Source organism: Heterodontus francisci, chromosome 34 (assembly GCF_036365525.1).
Source record: "Heterodontus francisci isolate sHetFra1 chromosome 34, sHetFra1.hap1, whole genome shotgun sequence".
Taxonomy (NCBI): Eukaryota; Metazoa; Chordata; class Chondrichthyes; order Heterodontiformes; family Heterodontidae; genus Heterodontus; species Heterodontus francisci.
In genome coordinates this window covers 23,885,659-23,905,219 of record NC_090404.1, presented here as the reverse complement: position 1 = coordinate 23,905,219, position 19,561 = coordinate 23,885,659, and the positions used below count along the sequence as shown (strand labels likewise).

The 19,561-nt window shown below is 44.1% G+C and overlaps 1 protein-coding gene and 1 pseudogene across 1 annotated transcript; one reads left to right on the top strand and one right to left on the bottom strand.

The window, feature by feature from the left end:
* LOC137349235 (zinc finger protein 850-like) overlaps positions 1-6,208 on the top strand; it is a 46,857-nt pseudogene extending 40,649 nt beyond the window's left edge.
* Positions 6,209-14,604: 8,396 nt separating this feature from the next.
* Positions 14,605-15,124, bottom strand: LOC137348739 (zinc finger protein 664-like). The gene is made up of 2 exons (XM_068013993.1): positions 14,940-15,124; positions 14,605-14,857 (listed from the first exon to the last, which is right to left on the bottom strand). The coding sequence occupies exons 1-2, from the start codon at positions 15,122-15,124 to the stop codon at positions 14,605-14,607; spliced, it is 438 nt and encodes a 145-aa protein (XP_067870094.1).
* Positions 15,125-19,561: the final 4,437 nt, after the last annotated feature.

Here is a 19,561-nt window from a genome sequence, read left to right as displayed (position 1 = left end):
TGTTGCTGAGTGTTTCTGAATTCTATCTCCCTATCCCGGTAATGTCGGTGGATTGTAGGTTGCTGTGAGTGTTGGACTATATTGTCTCTCCTCATTCTTCCTCTTTCTCCCACTCCGAGTTCCAGGCTGCAGGTTCCGGTGGCTCCATGTGCCTGAAACATTAACTCTGTTTCTCTCTCCACAGATACTGCCTGACCTGCTGAGGATTTCCAGCATTTTTTCCTTTTATTTCAGATTTCCAGCATCCACAGTATTTGGTTTCATTTTAATGCGATCGTTGATCACAGAACTGAGTCGAGAAACACAGACGGACACCAGTTCAGAGCCGGTTTATATCAGGGTGGGGGTTTGGATGGGGAAATCGGCCCCTGACCTCCTATGTAAGTCTTTTCTGTTGAATCAGTTTGATCTCGAGTGGAGGTGGAGGAGCAACTGCTGGGGTTAATCCCGAGTACTTTTGAGCCCAGTCAAACCCAACAATTTCCAATGTGAGACTGTCAAGGGAGGAGAGGTTGCTAAATAAACACCAACCACTCAATGTGAAAGGGTATTGAGTAACCAGTATTTCTCTAGAGGCTTTTAATCTGTTTTATATATTCAAATGTTGTTACTTCATTCTTGGGATACGGGTGTCACTAGCCAGACTAGCAGATATTGCCAATCCCCAGTTGCCCATTGAGAAGGTGATGCTGGGCCTTCTTGAACCACTGCAGTCCGTGTGGTGAAGGCGCTCCCACAGTGCGGTTAGGGAAGGAGTTACAGGATTTTCACCCAGAAGGAGCAGTGATGTATGACCAATTCAATGTCAACTTGTATTTATGCAGTGCCTTTAATATTATAAAATGTTCCAAGGTGTTTCACAATGATTGTTATAAAGCAACATTTGACTGAGCCACATAAGGAGATATTAGGGCAGATGACCAAAAGCTTGATCAAAGAGGTGGGTTTTAAGAAGTGTCTGAAGCACAGAAGGTGAGTTAGAGAGGCGGAGCGGATTAGGGAGGGATTTCCAAAGTTTATGCCCTTGGCAGCTGAATGCACGGCCACTGAGGGGTGAGGGCATGGAGGGATTTGAAAACAAGGATGAGGATTTTAAAATTGAGGTGCTGCTTAACTGGGAGCCTGTGTAGGCCAGCGAGCACAGTGGTGATGGCTGAACAGGACTTGGTTTGAGTAAGGACACAAGCAGCAGAGTTTTGGATGACCTGTTTAGCAGGAGCAGCTTCTGTTCAATTCTGTTCATCCAGTCCTGGATGTCAGACAAGTCAGGATGGTGTGTGCCTTGGAGGTGATGGTGTTCACATACACCTCCTACCCTGGTCCTACGAGCTGATGGAAGTTGATGGTTTGGGATGTTCTGTCAAAATTCTGGTCAAGTTGTAGATCTATAAAATACTTCTTCTCTCCCTGCCCCTCCCACCTTCTCCTTGCTTTCTCTCTGTCTCTCTCTCTCTCTCTCCCATAGAGGGCAGAGTCTTGTTTCGATCCAGACTGGGTGTCAGGTTCCCTTCCCTGAAGGACATTAGTGAACCAGTTGGGGTTGTACGTCAATCCAGCAGCTTTCATGGTCACTTTTTCCCAGTGTCGGCCCCATAAATGACCAGATTCATTCAGCTCCATTTCACAACCTGCCTTTGTGTTTTGTGAGTTCTCTCACTTTTTTTTGTTTTAAATCAATTTCACAGGGTTTTCGAAGGGGAGGATTTGCAGCCGTGAAATGCAAAGCCGAGGTCAGATCTGAATCTGAAGGAGTCGCCCAGTTTATCATAACCCTCATATCATTGGATTTTGAACGTGGAAGGAAAAAGCAGCGATCGCAGTGGGGAGAAACTGTACACGTGTTCTGTGTGTGGACGAGGTTTCAGCCGATCATCTGGCCTGTCAAAACACAAGCATAGCCACACTGGGAAGAAACCATGTAAATATGGGGACTGTGGAAAAGGATTGAATTATCCAGTTGAGCTGAAAATTCATCCATGCAGTCACACCTGGAGAGGCCGTTCACCTGCTCCGAGTGTGGGAAGGAATTCACTCAGTCATCCTACCTGCTGAGACATCAGCGAGTTCACACTGGGGAGAGACCTTTTAATTGTCCAGACTGTGGGAATTGCTATAAAAGCTCTGCTGAACTGATGTCCCATCAACGTGTTCACACTGATGAGAGACCGTTCAGGTGTTCTCAGTGTGGGACTGGATTCAGGCAATTATCTGATCTCTCAGTACACCAGCGAGTTCATACTGGCGAGAGGCTGTTTACCTGCTCCGAGTGTGGGAAGGGATTCACTACATCATCCCATCTGCAGACACACCAGCGAGTTCATACTGGCGAGAGGCTGTTTACCTGCTCCGAGTGTGGGAAGGGATTCACTACATCATCCCATCTGCAGACACACCAGCGAGTTCACACTGGGGAAAGGCCATTCATCTGCTCCGAGTGTGGGAAGGGATTCACTCAGTTATCCCACCTGCAGACACACCAGCGAGTTCACGCTGGGGAGAGGCCGTTCGAGTGCTCAGAGTGTGGGAAGGGATTCACGACTTCATCCCATCTGCAGACACACCAGCGAGTTCACACTGGGGAAAAGCCATTCATCTGCTCAGAGTGTGGTAACAGATTTGCTGATTCATCCACCCTGCTGATACACCAGCGAGTTCACACTGGGGAGAGGCCATTCACCTGCTCAGAGTGTGGGAAGGGATTCACTCAGTCTTCCAATCTGCTGACACACCAGCGAGTTCACACTGGGGAAAGGTTGTTCATCTGCTCTGAGTGTGGGAAGGGATTCACTACTTCATCCAACCTGCTGACACACCAGCGAGTTCACACTGGGGAGAGGCCATTCACCTGCTCAGAGTGTGGGAAGGGATTTACTACTTCATCCAACCTGGTGACACACCAGCGAGTTCACACTGGGGACTGGCCATTCACATGTTCTGAGTGTGAGAAAGGATTCAATACTTCGTCCGCCCTGCTGACACACCAGCGAGTTCACACTGGGGACTGGCCATTCACCTGCTTTGAGTGTGGGAAGGGATTCAATACTTCGTCCGCCCTGCTGAGACACCAGCGAGTTCACACTGGAGAGAGGCCATTCACATGCTTAGAGTGTGGGAAGGGATTCACTCACTCATTCACCCTGCTGAGACACCAGCGAGTTCACACTGGCGAGAGGCCGTTCAAGTGCTCAGAGTGTGGCGAGGGATTTGTTACTTCATCCAACCTGCTGACACACCAGCGATTTCACATCAGTAAGAAGCCGTTCACCTGCTCAGAGTGTGGGAAGGGATTCACTACTTCATCCGACCTGCTGACACACCAGCGAGTTCACACTGGGGAGAGGCCATTCACCTGCTCAGAGTGTGAGAAGGGATTCACTCGGTTATCTGCCCTGCTGACACACCAGCGAGTTCACACTGAGGAGAGGCCGTTCACTTGTTCTGAGTGTGGGAAAGGATTCACTACTTCGTCCCATCTGCTGACACACCAGCGAGTTCACACTGGGGAGAGGCCGTTCATCTGCTCAGAGTGTGGGAAGAGGTTCACTCAGTCGTCCCACCTGCTGAGACACCAGCGAGTTCACACTGGAGAGAGGCCATTCACCTGCCCAGATTGTGGGAAGGGATTCACTCGGTCAGCCACCCTACTGGAACACCAGCGAGTTCACACTGGGGAGAGGCCGTTCACCTGCTTTGAGTGTGGGAAGGGATTCACTCAGTCATGCCACCTGTTGAAACACCAGCGAGTTCACAATTAACTCGGGGATGAGAAGTTTCTGCCAAATGGTGGATTTCCGACATTGGGATTTCAGAAATCCACCATTGGCTTCTCCCTTTCCGATTTTTTTTTTAATGCTGGACAACCACAAAGCTGTTTTTAAGTCATCTTTATTTTTTATGTACATACACGTCAGTGGAAATGAACTTCAACCAGGAAAGCAAATGGGTGGAACTGCATACTCCTTCACAACTTCAGTGTGTCAGTCTTCTGTAAATGGCCAAAAGGAGGTGTGTGTAAACACAAACCTGTTGTGAGGAAGGTGTTAGAATCGATCATTAAGCAGGCTATAGCTGGGCACTTAGAAAAACTCAAGGTAATCGGGAATAGTCAGCCTGGTTTTGTGAATGGGAAATCATGTTTAACCAATTTATTGGAGTTCTTTGAACGAGTAACATGCACTGTGGGTAAAGGGGATCCCGTCGCGTACTGTACTTGAATTTCCAGAAGGCATTTGACAAGGTGCCACATAAAAGGTTATTGCACAAAGTAGAAAGTCATGGTGTAGGGGGTAACGCATGAATAGAAGATTGGCTGGCTGGTAGAAAACAGAGAGTATGCATTAATGGGTCCTTTCCTGATAGGCAGGATGTGACGAGTGGAGTCCCGCAGGGATCTGTGCTGGGGCCTCAACTTTTTATAATTTATATCAATGACTTGGATGAGGGGGGTGATGGCATGGCAGGTAAAGTTGCAGATGACACAAAGATAGGTAAGAAAGAATGTTGTGAAGAGGACATGAGGTTGCAGACTGATATAGATAGGTTGAGTGAGTGGGCAAAAATCTGCAGATGGAGTATAATGTGGGAAAATATGAAGTTGTTCACTTGGGCAAGAAGAATAAAAAAGCAAAGTAGAAGTTAAATGGAGAATGACTGCAGACTCAGAGGTGCAGAGGAATCTAGGTATTCGAGAGCATGAGTCACACAAAGTAATAAAGACAGCTCATGAATTGCTATCCTTTATTATGAGAGGAATTGGAAGATAAAAGTAAGTTATGCTTCAGTTATACAGGGTGTTGGTGTGACCGTATCTCTAATACTGTGAGCTGCTTTGGTCTCCTTATTTAAGAATGGATGTAAATGCGTTGGAGCCGGTTCAGAGGAGGTTTATTAGATTAATACTTGGAATGAGTGGGTTGTCTTATAAGGAAAGGTTGGACAGACTGGGCTTGTTTTCTCTGGAGTTTAGAAGAATGAGGGGAGACTTGATTGAAGTATATAAGATGCTGAACGGTCTTGACAGGGTGGATGTGGAAAGGATGTTTCCTCTTGTGGGTGAGTCCAGAACTAGGGGGTACTGTTTTAAAATTAAGGGTCGCCCTTTTAGGACAGAGATGAGGAGAATTTTATTTTCTCTCAGAGGGTTGTGCGATTTCCTCTGCCTCAGAAGGTGGTGGAGGCGGGGACCTTGAATCTTTTTGAGGCAGAGGTAGATCGATTCCCTTGCCTAACAAGAATCTAAGGTTATCAGGGGTAGATGAGAGTGTGGAATTCGAGATAGAAACAGATCAGCCAGGATCTTATTGAATGGAGGAGCAGGCTCGAGGAGCCGAATGGTTGAATTCTGCTCCTAATTCCTATGTTTGTGTGTATGACCAATTCCCAGTGTTTGTTTTTGCCTTCATGGGATATCTTAGCAGAGACCACCTGAGAACTGACACAGCTCATTTGACATGGCTTAAAATTAATGGTGCAGGATCAGTAGCTGGCAAGTCGCTGGTCTGCAGCAAAAAACATTGGTCTGTCAATAGGAATTTGCTTCCATTTACACAGCAGTGTGTGTCTGAAGTAATTTCTGAAAACCCTGCACAAACTGGTTACTGTATGTGAATATCCTGCAGTGAGCATGAGCTGTATAAACTGAATATATCCTGTGCTTTGCAGCAACTGAAGTGATCGGGAATTTCCACTTATCTGTTTGCTCAGGTGTATGGCTGAATTCCATTCATTGTTCATCTCCACTTTCACTGTCTACTGACCCAGTCACACTGTAAACCAGGGTTGTCCAACATACGACCTGGAGGCCAGGATCCAGCCTGCTAAAGGTTTCCATCTGGTCTGCGGGTGTAAACTGTACCCGGGGCCGTTCCTCATCCTCATCAAGGATCCGTGACTGGAGATGAGAAATTTCCCTTTGTCGTCTTCTTGCAGACTGGCTTTTTAAAAAATCTTGCTGAGTTTTATAGATGACAGGTCCTGACATCAGGGACTGCAGTTTCTGATCTTTGGACAGATTCAGGATTTTTTAAGAGCCTGCTGGAAAACCCCAAATCCGTCTGAAGTTCAGAAACTGCTGTTCCTGATGTCAGGATCTGTGGGCTGTGAAACTGACTTGAGATTTGAGGAGAAACTGATTAACCACCTGCTGAACATTCCTGCTCTCTGCAACTGTCAGAGAGAGAGAGAGAGAGAGAGGGGGCAGAAAGAGAGTGGGGGCAGAGAGAGAGAGGGGGTGGGGGGGGGGGGTGCTGAGAGAGAGAGAGAGAGTGGGGGCAGAGAGAGGGGCAAGAGAGAGAGAAGGAGAGAGAGAGAGGGTGGGGGGTGCTGAGAGAGAGGGTCTCAGAGTGTGGGAGGCAAACAGAGAGGGGGCAGAGAGAGGGAGAGGGGAAGAGAGAGAGGGTGGAAAAGAGAGAGAGGGTGGAAAAGAGAGAGAGAAGTGAGGGGAGATGTGAGAGAGGGGAGGGGGCAGTGAGAGAGGGGAGGGGGAAAAGAGGGGAGAGGGAGGGGAAGAGAGAGGGAGACATAGGAGGGGAGAAGAGAGAGGAGGGGGAGAGAGAGAGAGACGGGGAAAGAAAGATAGAGGGAGGGAGAGGACAAGGGGGCAGCGAGGGAGAGAGAGGGGTGGGCAGTGGGACAGAGACGGAGGGGAGACAGAGAGGGAGGGAGTGGAGACAGCAAGAGGAGGGGCATAGAGAGGGAAAGGGGGACAGAGAGAGAGGAGGCGCAGAGAGTGAAAGAGGGACAGAGGGGTGACAGGGAGAGCGGGGGACAGAGAGAAAAAGCAGGATGGTGGGGGGGAAACAGAAAGGGGGTTGCACAGAGAGAGGCAGAATTATCAAGATCACTCCTGACAGAATGACATATGTCCAGAATACTCTGCATCCCTACAGGAAGTGTGCAGGCAAACACTGACTACTTGTACAAGCTAAAAAATGCCAGGTATCTCACTAAATCAGTGTCCAACATAGTGACCAGAAAGTAAGTCAATAAATTATTCTTCTCATGTAGAGCAATAATGCACCTTTGTTGTTGTTTTGATTAATAGTAAGATAAATTTTAATGCCTTTATCTTTCCGAAATTGGCTCACCTGCCCCACATGTAAAACACAAATTGTAAAGCAGCAGCCCCCGCCCCCCCCACCCCCCCAAGTAAAAAGGTTGGACAACCCTGCTAGAAACCTTGAGTCAGTGTGAAGCCTTCTTTTGCACCATAGTGATGCAAGGCAAGGAGTATAACTCTGGCCATCTTTCTTCAATGTGTGTTTTGACATTGCTTAAGATTATCTGGAAAAGGTTGTCCTGCACAAGTGCTGTACATCGGCTACGGTGCAACTATCCTGTGAGCTCTCTGCAGTCACTATAAATGGTCACTGGGTTTCTGAGGCTGATATCACAATACTCTGTACATGTATGAATATGTATCTACAGAGTGCTGCCTTTCTCCAAGCCAACACAATAGTTATGATTTTCAGCTCACTTTGCTGTTAAATGCAGCTGCCACTGCACCAATTGATGCAGTAGAACAGGAGCCAGAAGTGTTCATCACTGTTGGGATATACAGCTGTCCATTGGACCTGCTGCATTATCACAGGGCCATTACCAAACTTTTGAGCCTGATTTGAGGATGATGCAACAGAACCTCAAACTTGTTACTGTAGAGGTCGTCGTTGGCTGTTCCTCGATTCGAGGTTAAAGTCTACTTAAGGTCGCGAGTTTCTGCCATGGGTCTTCAGGTCACTGAACAGGCTGATTCTCGAACTGCAGATCTTTGGGCACATGGGGCAGGACATCCCACCAAGTAGTGGAACCCGGAGTGCAGGATTTGTTTCCTAGAGGTACAACACTGGTCTCATTACCTTTGCATTGTGGCTAGCAAAATCTGGTACAATTTTTACATTGCATAATATTTGGACCCTTTGAATAGGAGAATCACATTTTTCATTAAGATTATAATGAGATCTGCACTGCAAACAAGATTATTTTAGTTTAGAATCTTTATAATGTCACTATTTTAAATTATGAAATCTACCATGAGTCATGGTATTTAAAAACAAGCATTCTATCTATAGAGACACCACATTTGCTAAAGTTAATAAGGTTATTTTCCTCTTTTATGCTTGGAGGTAAATAATTGACGAAAAGAAAATTGGGTCGGGAGTATCACATGCTCCTAACAGAATGTATGTGATATTCCTGTTCATTTAAGTTATTGGACAGTAAATTGGACAGTCTGTATAACTGGTATACAATCCTCCCTACCTGGTTTTGCTTTCTGCTTCCTTCAGGCGATTATGTCATAGCACAAAATAAGAAAAATGACCCCACTTATGTTCAAGTTTCTGGATTGTCAATGTCTCTGAAATGTTTACTTTTGATGAATTTATATACCTACTGATTTGTGCACATCACTTACCAAGGTACCAGAACATGCCATCTGGTATGTTTATGTATATTGCTTTCCATTAAAGTTGACACATCTTCACAGAACACCTTTTACATGAACAAGCTATAAATAGGCAGAAGCAGGACATTGAGACCATGAAGCTCTGTAAAACCAATTATCAGCTGTCAGGTAAGTCTCATGAAATTGTATTCTGAGTACAGTGCAATTTTATTCATTACAGATGCAAAATTGTATGAAATTGCCATTTCTCAACTAGTTTGCTTCAATAACAGTGCTGTAATTACATAATTCCTTGTCAAAAAAAATCAGACTATTTTGTCTTCAGCCACTAATTTTCAGACATTTTGAACTTTGGCCACTCCTGCCCCTGCATTTATTACTTGTTTTTGTGAAATACTGTCCCTATTAGTGCTCAACTACCAGATAACTGATTACATTTATCTGTGTTTATACATGTTTATAAAGTGTCTGTGTGCCCAGATTTAACTAAGTTGTGATTTGTAACCAATAAATGATGTTTCCGGCATGACTTGCAGTCTGGTATCTTGGTGATTGGTCAAGAAAGATTTAATTCACTCACTCAGCAGCTTGAGAGGAACCAGACTGAGGTTTAATGAACATAAGAAACAGGAGCTGGAGGAGGCCATTTGGCCCTTCGAGCCCGTTCTGCCATTCACCAAGATCATGGCTGATCTTCTACCTCAACTCCAACTTCCTGCACTATCCCCATATCCCTTAATTCCCTCAGTACCCAAAAATCTATCAATCTCTGTCTTAAATATACTCAACGACTGAGCATCCACAGCTCCCAAAGATTCTCAACCCTTTCAATGAAGAAATTTCTCCTCATTTCAGTCCTAAATGACCGACCCCTTATCCTGGGACTGTGACCCAGTGTTCTAGATTCCCCAGACAGGGGAAACATTTTCTCAGCATCTACCCTGACAAGTACTTTAAGAATTTATGATGTTTCAGTCAGATCACGTCTCATTCTTCTAAACTCCAGGGAATATAGGCCTAGTCTACTCAATCTCTCCTCATAGGAGGAGCTGGAGCATAGTGGGGGTGCTGTAGCAGAGTGGTTATGTTACTGAACTAGTAATCCAGAGGCCTGGACTAATGATGCAGAGACATGAATTCAAATCCCACCACGGAAGTTCAGGGATTTAAGCTCAGTCAATTAAATAAATCTGGGATTTAAAAAATGCTGGTATCAGTAATGGTGACTATGAAACTACCAGATTGTCTGAAAAACCCACCTGATTCCCTCATTTCTTTTAGGGAAGGAAATCTGCCATCCTTACCAGATCTGACCTAGTGATTCCAGACCCACAGAAATGTGATTGACACTTAACTGCCCTATGAAATGGCCTGGCAAGCTGCTCCGTTATATTCAAGGAGGTGGCTCACCACCACATTCTTAAGGGCAATTAGGGATCGGCAATAAATGCTGGCCCTTCCAGCAACACCCACATTCTGTAAATAAATATAACAATTGCCCCATCCCACGACCCAGACTAGTGAACATTTGTCGCATTCCCTCAAGGGCAAGTATGTCCCTCCTTAGGTAAGGAGCCCAAAACTGTGCATTGTTCTCCAGGTGTGGCCTCACCAATGTCCTGTATAATTGTAGTAAGACTTCTTTACTCTTACATCCCAAAACAGAGAGTAGGAATAAATAGGTCATTCTCTCCTTGGCAGGCTGTGATGAGTGGGGTACTGCAGTACTCGGGGCCCCAGCTGTTCTCAATATATATCGATGATTTGGATGTGGGGACCAAATGTAATATTTCCAAGTTTGTGAATGACAGAAAACTAGTGGGAATGAGTGCCATGAGGAAGATGAAAAGCGGCTTCAAGGGGATTTGGACAGACTTAGTGAGTGGTCAAGATCATGGCAGATGGAATATAATGTGGAAAAATGCGAGGTTATCCACTTTGGTAGGAGGAACAGATGTGCAGAGTATTTCTTAAATGGTAAGGGATTATAAAAAATGTAGATGTACAAAGGGACCTGGGTGTCCTTGTCAATAAGTCACTGAAAGCTAACATGCAGGTGCAGCAAGCAATTATGAAGGCTAATGGTATGTTAACATTTATCGCAAGAGAATTTGAGTACAGGGATAGTGAAGACTTGTTTCAATTGTATAGAACCTTGGTTAGACCGCACCTGGAGTACTGTGTGTAGTTTTGATCCCCTTACCTTAGGAAGGATATTATTGCCATAGAGGGAGTGCAACGAAGCTTCATTACACTTGTTCCTGGGATGGCAGGACTGTCCTATGAAGAGAGATTGGGGCCTGTATTCTTTAGAGTTTCGAATAATGAGGTGATTTCATTGAAACCTACAACATACTTGAAGGGATAGACAGGGTAGATGCAGATAAGGTGTTTCCCCTGATTCTTCCCCAGGTTGGGGAGTCGAGAACCAGGTGACACAATTTCAAAATTAGAGGGAAGCCACTTAGGACCAAGATGAGGAGAAATTTATTTACTCAGAGGGTTGTGAATCTTTGAAATTGTCTACCCCCGAGGGCTGTGGAAGCTCAGTCATTGAGTATGTTTAAAACAGAGATTGACAGGTTTCTAAATATCAATGACATAAAGGGATAGTGTGGTGGACAAGGTGGATGATCGTACTGAATGGCAGAGCAGGCTAGAGTGGCTGAATGGCCTATTCCTGCTCTGTTGCGACTGAGGCGGGAGGCGTACACCGTTAGTGCAGTCCCACTTCTCCACAGGTCACAGCACATCAATAAATTTTCCCACTTAATGAACCAGCCAATTAAGTACTCCATTTGTCCCCAGAATTAAGCACACTAACCAGTTTTCTTTAATAAACAACAAAAAATATCCCTTTATTATAAAACCAAGTCGGAACCAATAATGAATTAAATATATACACAAATTGAGATATTAAAGCTCCTTATTTTTTCCCTAGGCATTATGCACATACATCCAAAAACTGGTTATCTTGGGGGGGGGGGGGGGGGGGGGGGGATGCAGTATTTTGTTTCCAGCTGTTACAAAGATATAGAAGGAATAAAAAAGAAACTTAGACTGCAATGATCTGGAAAGAAGTCCTTTGGTTTGGTGAGGTGTCCCAAAGTGGAATAGTTGGATGCCACTTGAAGTCTTTCCAAGCGAGATTGATGAACAGTCTGTATTAGGTAGGCGTTCAAACAAATTCAACTACAGAAGCTTTTCAGGTCTTCCATCAGGTGTGCAGCAACCGGTGTCAATACTCACCCACATTCCATGCAAAAGTCCTTTTGAAGATGCAAGATTCTACAAATATTCAGGGTTTCTTCAAAAATGCGGGAGACAACAGTACCACTTCATACAAGCTTTTGCTTTTCATTAGCAAGGATTCTTCAAAGAGAGGTAGCAGTTATCTTTTTTCTTCTTCTTACCTCCTGGCAGGGACATATGCAGATTCCAACTGCCTGATTTTAGTCCAAAAACCAGAAACTTTTAACAGTTCAAAGTGAAACTAAATTTTTTCCAAGCAAGTCCCATGGCAATCATTAATTCTCTCTTGTCACAACAAAGGGTAGCTCTTGGGTTAAAACCCCATGTGGTTTCCAGTATTTGTTTACTGGTCAAAACCAGGAACCTCTTGTTGACCTTTTTTTTTAAAAAAAAAAAGCATCCATAAAGTTCAGCTATCTCCAGATGTTTCAATGTCCATGAAACCTTTTTAAAAAGGCAGGTGGTGTGAGAACCAATACCAGGGAATAACCTACTTAATCTTGTCGTCAGCCAGCTGTCGCATGTGTGTGTCTGTTTATGACAGTATTGGTCGGAATGACCACCGGACAGTCCTTATGGAGTGTTATGATCCTGTAGTTTTTTTTTCCTGGGAAGAATGTGGTGTGCCTTGAAGGCTAGAAAAGAGCCGTACTGCTTTAAAGCAGCAAGCTCTAAAGACTGATTCAAAGAGTGCATTCTTGTTGCCTTGCATACAGCCACTCGGACTGAGCAGCGAGAGATACATTTGTAACAATTCAATTTTGAACTGGCTTATAGTGCAAACAGTCTGTTCTAACAGAGGACACAGACAGACAGCTGTGTATTAGCACCTGAAAGAAGAGGGCTCAGCCAATTTAAACAAGAGGATAAGAATTTAGTCTGTTTATTTATTATTCTGTCAAAATTCTGAAAAGTCAAGCCAAAAGAGATCTCTGATAATTTAAACTGAAGGAAGGGAAGTTAGACTGTGACAATCTTTTCGCCCTCAAAAATTCTGAAGCCAAATTGATTCATTTAAAAAGTGTTTGCAAGTAGTTAATTGTTGAAATTCATCACTGGAGAAGGAAAACATCGCTTACTGGAAAGCTGGAATTAGAGTCTGTTATACTGTTGAAGAACCTTTTTTCCCCATTGGACGGCTGTGAGGACTTCAAGCAACATTGGACTGTAAATTTGCAAGCACTCTATCTTTTTCTATTTTAAATGTTGTTTATATCTTCATAGTGTTTAAGAATTTAGTTTTTCTAATTAAACAATTAATTTGTTGATTTAAAGACACCTGGTTTGGTTAGCCTCATTTGGGGGTTAATAGATGGTACCACAATTTGGCTGGGTCTTTCTTTAAATTGGAAAGTTTAAAATGATATGTTAGGCGATCTGTGGAGGGACGGGATTGAATTAACAGTGCGTTTCTCCCACCACAATCAGAATCGTATATTTTGATTGGGGGCTTTGACTGGAGCGGTCGGTCGTAACAGGAGGCCAAACATTGTTTACACACTGAGGACACCCACCATCATATTAGGTGGCACTACCACCATGTTCAGTGAGATAGATTAAGAATAACTCAAAACTGGGCACCCTTAAGGTGACGTGGGCAGCAGCTGAATTGTGTTCCACCAAAATCTGTAAACTCGCCCTCATTCTTCCATTGCCATCAAACAGATAGCTACCCCTGACCAGTGAGGCAAGAGGTAGATCCAACTGGCCAATTACCATCTGATCAGCTGTTCTGAATCAGCAGCAGAGGGTCATCAACAGTATTATCATGCAGTACTTAGTAACCAGTGATGTTACAGCTGTATATTTTTAGTTATCCTAGTGTCTATGAAACACATAACAGGGAATTTCTGGAAACACGCTGCAGGCCCTTCTTTATCAGGAAATCAAATTTCTGTTGTATAATTGTAACAACAGTTCACAGGCTCCTGTGAAATTCTGCTTCTGCTATTTTAATGCAGACTTTAATGTATTTATTTTAAACAGATTTATATTAAATGGGTTAATGCCTATCTTAAATTCAAAGACTCAAGACTGTCACACAAACACGTTGAAGCTTCATAGAATAATTACCACAATCATTTTCAGACTGGAAACTTAAACTTGCTGTTTCACTTTCAGTCAGGAACAGATCACAGTTTTACACCAATCTCTGATTTGACAGCACGTTTCCAGCATTCACCGTTGTTCTTCCTGACTCTAAACACAGTTGTAAAGGAGCCTTCTGTTCCGTGCGCACGAGCTCTGAACCATGGAAGAGAGCGGTTGGGACACATTTCTTACACACTTCAAAATTAACTCACATGGGTCTGTCAGTGGAAAGAGATGAGAAAGGCCAAAGTGCCGTTTGTCCCTCTCAGAGTGACCCTGAAGGACTGAAGTTCTGACCCTGTAATACAATTTTTCGGGGAAGATGATGGTAGAGTGGTAGTGTCACTGGACTAGTAATCCAGAGGCCTAGCCCAATGGTCTGGGGACATGGGTTCAAATCCCACCATGGCAGCTGGTGCAATTTAAATTCAATTAATAAAAATGTGGAATTAAAAGCTAGCCTTAGTAATGGTGCCATGAAACTATCATTGATTGTTGTAAAAACCCATCTGGTTCACTAATGGCCTAGCAAGCCACTCAGGTGTTAAGTGTATTTGGGGATGGGCAACAAATGCTGGCCTGGACAGTAATGAAAGAAGAAAAAATCCTCCCTCCAGATTGTCCTTACAGAGCTCCAGCAAGGAGATGCTGAACACTCAGGTGGGGAAAAAACTAAAGTCTACAACAATGTCTTTAATACAAAGCTGATGTATTTCAAATCTATCCAGAGTATTAACCTCCAGTCCAGTTACAGGGATTATTAATAGCAGTAGAAAAAAAACTGCAACTGTCAGAATGAACACAGTCCAGTCCTGGATGTGATTAATAGCAGCAATAACAGCAGAATCCAACTCCTGCAGTCACTCCTGAACTCGGTGAGTCAGCAGGTTGGACGAACGAGTGAATTGCTTGCCACACACGGAGCAGGAAAACCGTCTCTCCATAGTGCGAAGCTGTTGGTGTGCCAGCAGGCTGGATTTCTGAGTGAATCCCTTCCCGCATATGAAGCATGAGAAAGGCCTCTCCCCAGTGTCAAGCCGTTGGTGTGCCAGCAGGTTTGATTTTTGAGTGAATCCCTTTCCACACACAGAGCAAGAGAAGAGCCTCTCCCCACTGTGAATTGGCTAGTGTTTCAGCATGTGGGATACATAGGTGAATGTCTTCTCACACACACAGCAAGTGAACGGTCTCTCACCAGTGTGAATTCTCTGGTGTGTCAGCAGATTTTGTTGACTTAGTGAATCCCTTCCCCCACACAGAACAGGTGAATGGCCACTCCCCTGTATGCACCCTCTGGTGTTTCAGCAGGGTGGATGACCGAGTGAATCCCTTCCCACACCTGGAGCAGGGGAAAGGCCTCTCCCCAGTGTGAACTCGCATGTGCATATGGAGACTGGACAAAATGTGAATCCCTTCCCACAGTCAGAACAAGTGATTGGCCTCTCCCCAGTGTGAGTGCACTGATGAGTTTCCAGCTTGGATGGATAAGTGAATCCCTTCCCAGTCTCCACATTTGCATGGTTTCTCCATACTGTGGATGTCCTTGTGTCTCTCCAGGTTGGATCATCAGGTGAAGCCTCGTTCACACACGGAACACGTGTACAATTGCTCCCTACTGTGAATGGTGAGATTTTTTTTTAAGTATGTAACTGGTTAAAGCTCTTTCCACAGTCAGTGCACTGGAAGACTCTCACTTGGGTGAGTGTGACTCGCTGCTTTTCCAGTCACACTGATGTTTGAAATCTTTTCCCAGACAGAACAGAAACATTTCTCCTTCCACATTCAAAGTCTGATGATGATATTCAGGTCCTGATGAATTGAGTGACGGTCAGATCTTGATGCAGTCTTTGATTTGAGCTTCCCATCTGCAAATCCTCCCCTTATACCCTGTAAAAGGAGCTTACACAGAATATACAGCATAGAAACAGGCCGTTCAGCCCAACTAGTCTGTGCTGGTGTTTCTACTCCCATTCCATCTACCTCGTCTCACCCTTTCAGCAGATCTTTCTATTCTCTTTTCTCTCATGTACTCGGCTAGTTTCCTTTTGAAAGCATCTCAGCTTTTTGCCACAAGCACTTGCTGCTGTAGCGAGGTTCACTATTGTCCTTTAAGGAAGGAAATCTGCCATCCTTACCTGGTCTGGCCTACATGTGACTCCAGATCCACAGCAATGTGGCTGAATCTTAAAATGCCCTCTGAAATGGCCTGGCAAGACACTCAGTTCAAGGGCAATTCGGGATGGGTAATAAATGCTGGTCTTGCCAGCGACGCCCACATTCCATAAACGAATAAAAAAAAACACTGACTAAATACATTGCTCCTTATTCCCTGTTGGATTTATGAATAACTACCTTGTATTTATGGTCCCTGGTTTTGGATTGTCCCACAACTGGAAATATTCTCTCCATATCTACAAGTTCCCACATAGCAGACTGGTCAGAAAAGTAAGAGCCCACGGGATCCAAGGGCAAGTGGCCAGGTGGTTCCAAAATTGGCTCAGTGCCAGGAAGCAAAGGCTAATGGTCGACGGGGGTCTTGTGACTGGAAGGCAGTTTGCATTGGGGTTTTGCAGGGCTCAGTAGTAGGTCCCTTGCTTTTTGTGGGATATATCAATTATTTAAACTTAAATAGAGGGGACATGATTAATAAGTTTACAGATTATATAAAAAATGGCCGTGTGGTTGCCAGTGAGGAAGAGAACTGTAGATTGCAGGAAGATATCAATGGATTAGTCATTTGGGCAGAAAGTGACAAATGGAGTTCAATCCGGAGAAATGAGAGGTAATGCATTTGGGGAGGGCAAACAAGGCAAGTGAATGCACAATAAATGGTAGGATCCTGAAAGGGTACAGGAATAGAGGCACTTTGGAATGCATGTCCACAGATCCCTGAAGATAGCAGGACAGGTAGATAAGGTGGTTAAGAAGGCATATGGGATGCTCACCGCAGATGGACTAAGTACTGGTCATGTTACAGGAAGGATGTGATCGCACTACAGATTTAAAAAGATGCACCAGAAATGGAGAATTTCAACTATGAGGGAAGACTGGATAGGCTGGGGTTGTTTTCTTTCGAACAGGGGAGGCTGAGGGGGGATTTAATTGAGGTGTATAAAATGTTACGACTGACCTCTCCAGTCAAAGCCCCCAATCAAAATATACGATTCCGATTGTGGTGGGAGAAACGCACTGTTAATTCAATCCCGAGCCAAATTGTACCATCTACTAACCCCTGAATGAGGCTAACCACACCAGGTGTCTTTAAATCAACAAATTTACTGTTTAATTAGAAAAACTAAATTCTTAAACACTAAGATATAAACAACATTTAAAAGAGAAAAAAAATTAGAGTCCTTGCAGATTTATGCTCCTGCCGGATGTGGAACAGTCCAATGTTGCTTGAAGTCCTCACAGCTGTCCAATGGGAAAAAAAGGTTCTTCAACACACGAACCGTCCGTAGTTTGATTTAGAAGTTGAAATTGATGCTTTCCTTCTCCAGCGATCAATTTCAATGATTAACAACTTGCAAACACTTTTTTTGATGAATCAATTTGACTTTAGAATTTTTGAGGGATAAAAGATTATCACAGTCTAACTTCAGTTTAAATTATCAGAGATCTCGGTTTTGGCTTGACATTTTAGAATTTTGAGAGAGAATAATAAACAAACAGACTAAATTCTCTTCCTTCAGTTTAAATGGCCTGAGTGCACTCCTTTCAGGTGCTAACACACAGCTGTCTGTCTCTTTTTTCAGTGAGTTAGAACAGTCTGTTTCCACAAGCCAGTTCAAAATTAAATTGTAACGATGTATCTCTTGATCGCTGGTCCTGAACGGCTGTAGCCCAGGCAACGAGAATCCTCTCTTTGAGTCAGTTTCTGGGGCTTGCTGCCTTAAAGCCCTTTCCAGCCTTAAAGGCACACCACATTCTTTCCCCCCAAAAAACTACAAGATCATAACAAGAATTATGAAGGGCCTAGATAGAGTGGATAGGGAGGACGCATTTTTCCTTTAGCAGAGAGGTCAACAGTCAGGGGTCATCAATTTAAAGTAATTAGTAGAAGTATTAGATGGGAACTGGGGGAATTTATTTTTCACTCAGAGGGTGGTGGGGATCTGGAACTCACTGCTTGAAAGGATGGTAGAGTTGAAAACCTTAATCGCATTTAAAAAATATCTGCATTTGCACTCCAAGTGCTGTAACCTACAGGGCTACAGACAAAGAGTTGGAAAGTGGGATTAGGATGTACAGCTCTTTCCAACCAGCATGGTATTTCCAGCACTTTGTTTTTTATTTCAGATTCCCAGCATCTGCAGTATTTTGCTTTTATTCTAGAACACGGGGGTACTGTTTCAGGATAATGACTGATCATTTAAGACTGAGATGAGGAGAAATTTCTTCACTCAAAGGCTTGTGAATATTTGGAATTCTCTACCCCAGAGGGTTGTGAATGATACATCGTTGAATAAATTTAAGGCTAAGACAGAGATTTTTGGTGCCTCAGAGAATCAAAGGATATGGGGAGTGAGCAGGAAAGTGGAACTGAAACCCATGAGCATACTGAATGGTGGAGCAGGCTTGACAAGCCATATAGTCTACTCCTGCTCCTATTTATGTTCTTAACCCCAAATAAGAACCTACCAGTCCTGCGTTTGCACCGAGTGGGGCGGCAGCTCTGGGGCTTCTCTCAGTGACAGATCTGGGTTAACGGCCACCATCTTTATAAGGGGCAATGTTCTTATGAAAGGTCACAGACCTGAAATTTTAACTCTGTTTTTCTCTCCACAGATGCTGCCAGACCTGCTGAGTATTTCCAGAACTTTCTGTTTTTATTACCCCCGTGTTCTAGGTTCCCCAGACAGGGGAAACAACGTCTCAGTATCTACACTGTCAAGCCCCTCCAGAATCTTGAATGTTTCAATGAGATCACCCCTCATTCTTCCAAACTCCACAGAGTATAGACCCAATTTACTCAGCCTCTCATCATAGGCCAACCATCTCATCACAGGGACCAATCTAGCGAACCTTCGTTGTACTGCCTCCAAAGCAAGTATATCCGTCCTTAGATATGGAGACTAAAATTGCACACAGTATTCCAGATGTGGTATCACCAAAGCCCCAGACAATTGTAGCAAAACTTCTTTATTCTTGTACTCCATCCCTTTGCCATTTGCTTTCTTAATTGTTTGCTGTACTTTATTTAATTCATTAATGGGATGCGGGCATCATTGGCTGTGCCATCATTTGTTGCCTGTCCCTAATTGCCCTCGAGAAGGTGGTAGTGTGCCTTCTTGAACCGCTGCAGTCCATGTGGGGTAGGTACAACCACAGTGTTATTAGGAAGGGAGTTCCAGGATCTTGACCCAGCGACACGGAAGGAACGGTGATACTGTTCTGAAAGGGTTAAATAGAATTAAGCAATGTATGCAGAGTTAAGAAATGTGAATTAGAAAGTAAAAGTTGATAGCAGGGATCTGTACAGACTTTACAATAAAGCAAACAAAACTATGGAATGTTTGCACTAATGTGAAACAAAGAATAATAGACCCAGGCGAGAGACATCTGGAGTGGGCACTGATAAAGAACAAAAGCAGTGCATTCATAAGTAGAAAGAAGCTGGGAATTAGAAAGACAGCTCAGCTGAATTTAATGATTAGGTCTAGAATAGGATAGAACAAACAAGCTGCGAGGCTGAGGTTCGGATAAGGGAGTGAAGGATGGAACTGGGGGCCTGGAGGCCATGTAATCAACCGTGCCTGTGGAATGCTGGTATAAGGGGGAATCTCGGACTCCAGCTCATCAATTCTGAGCTGAAGT

Excerpts from the sequence above, each read along its gene's own strand:
- LOC137348739 (XM_068013993.1), bottom strand. The coding sequence starts at position 15,124 with ATGCGAGTTCACACTGGGGAGAGGCCTTTCCCCTGCTCCAGGTGTGGG. Across the intron at positions 14,858-14,939 it reads ACACCAGAGAATTCACACTG|TGGGGAGAGGCTCTTCTCTT; the intron begins GTGAGAGACCGT and ends GCCAATTCACAG.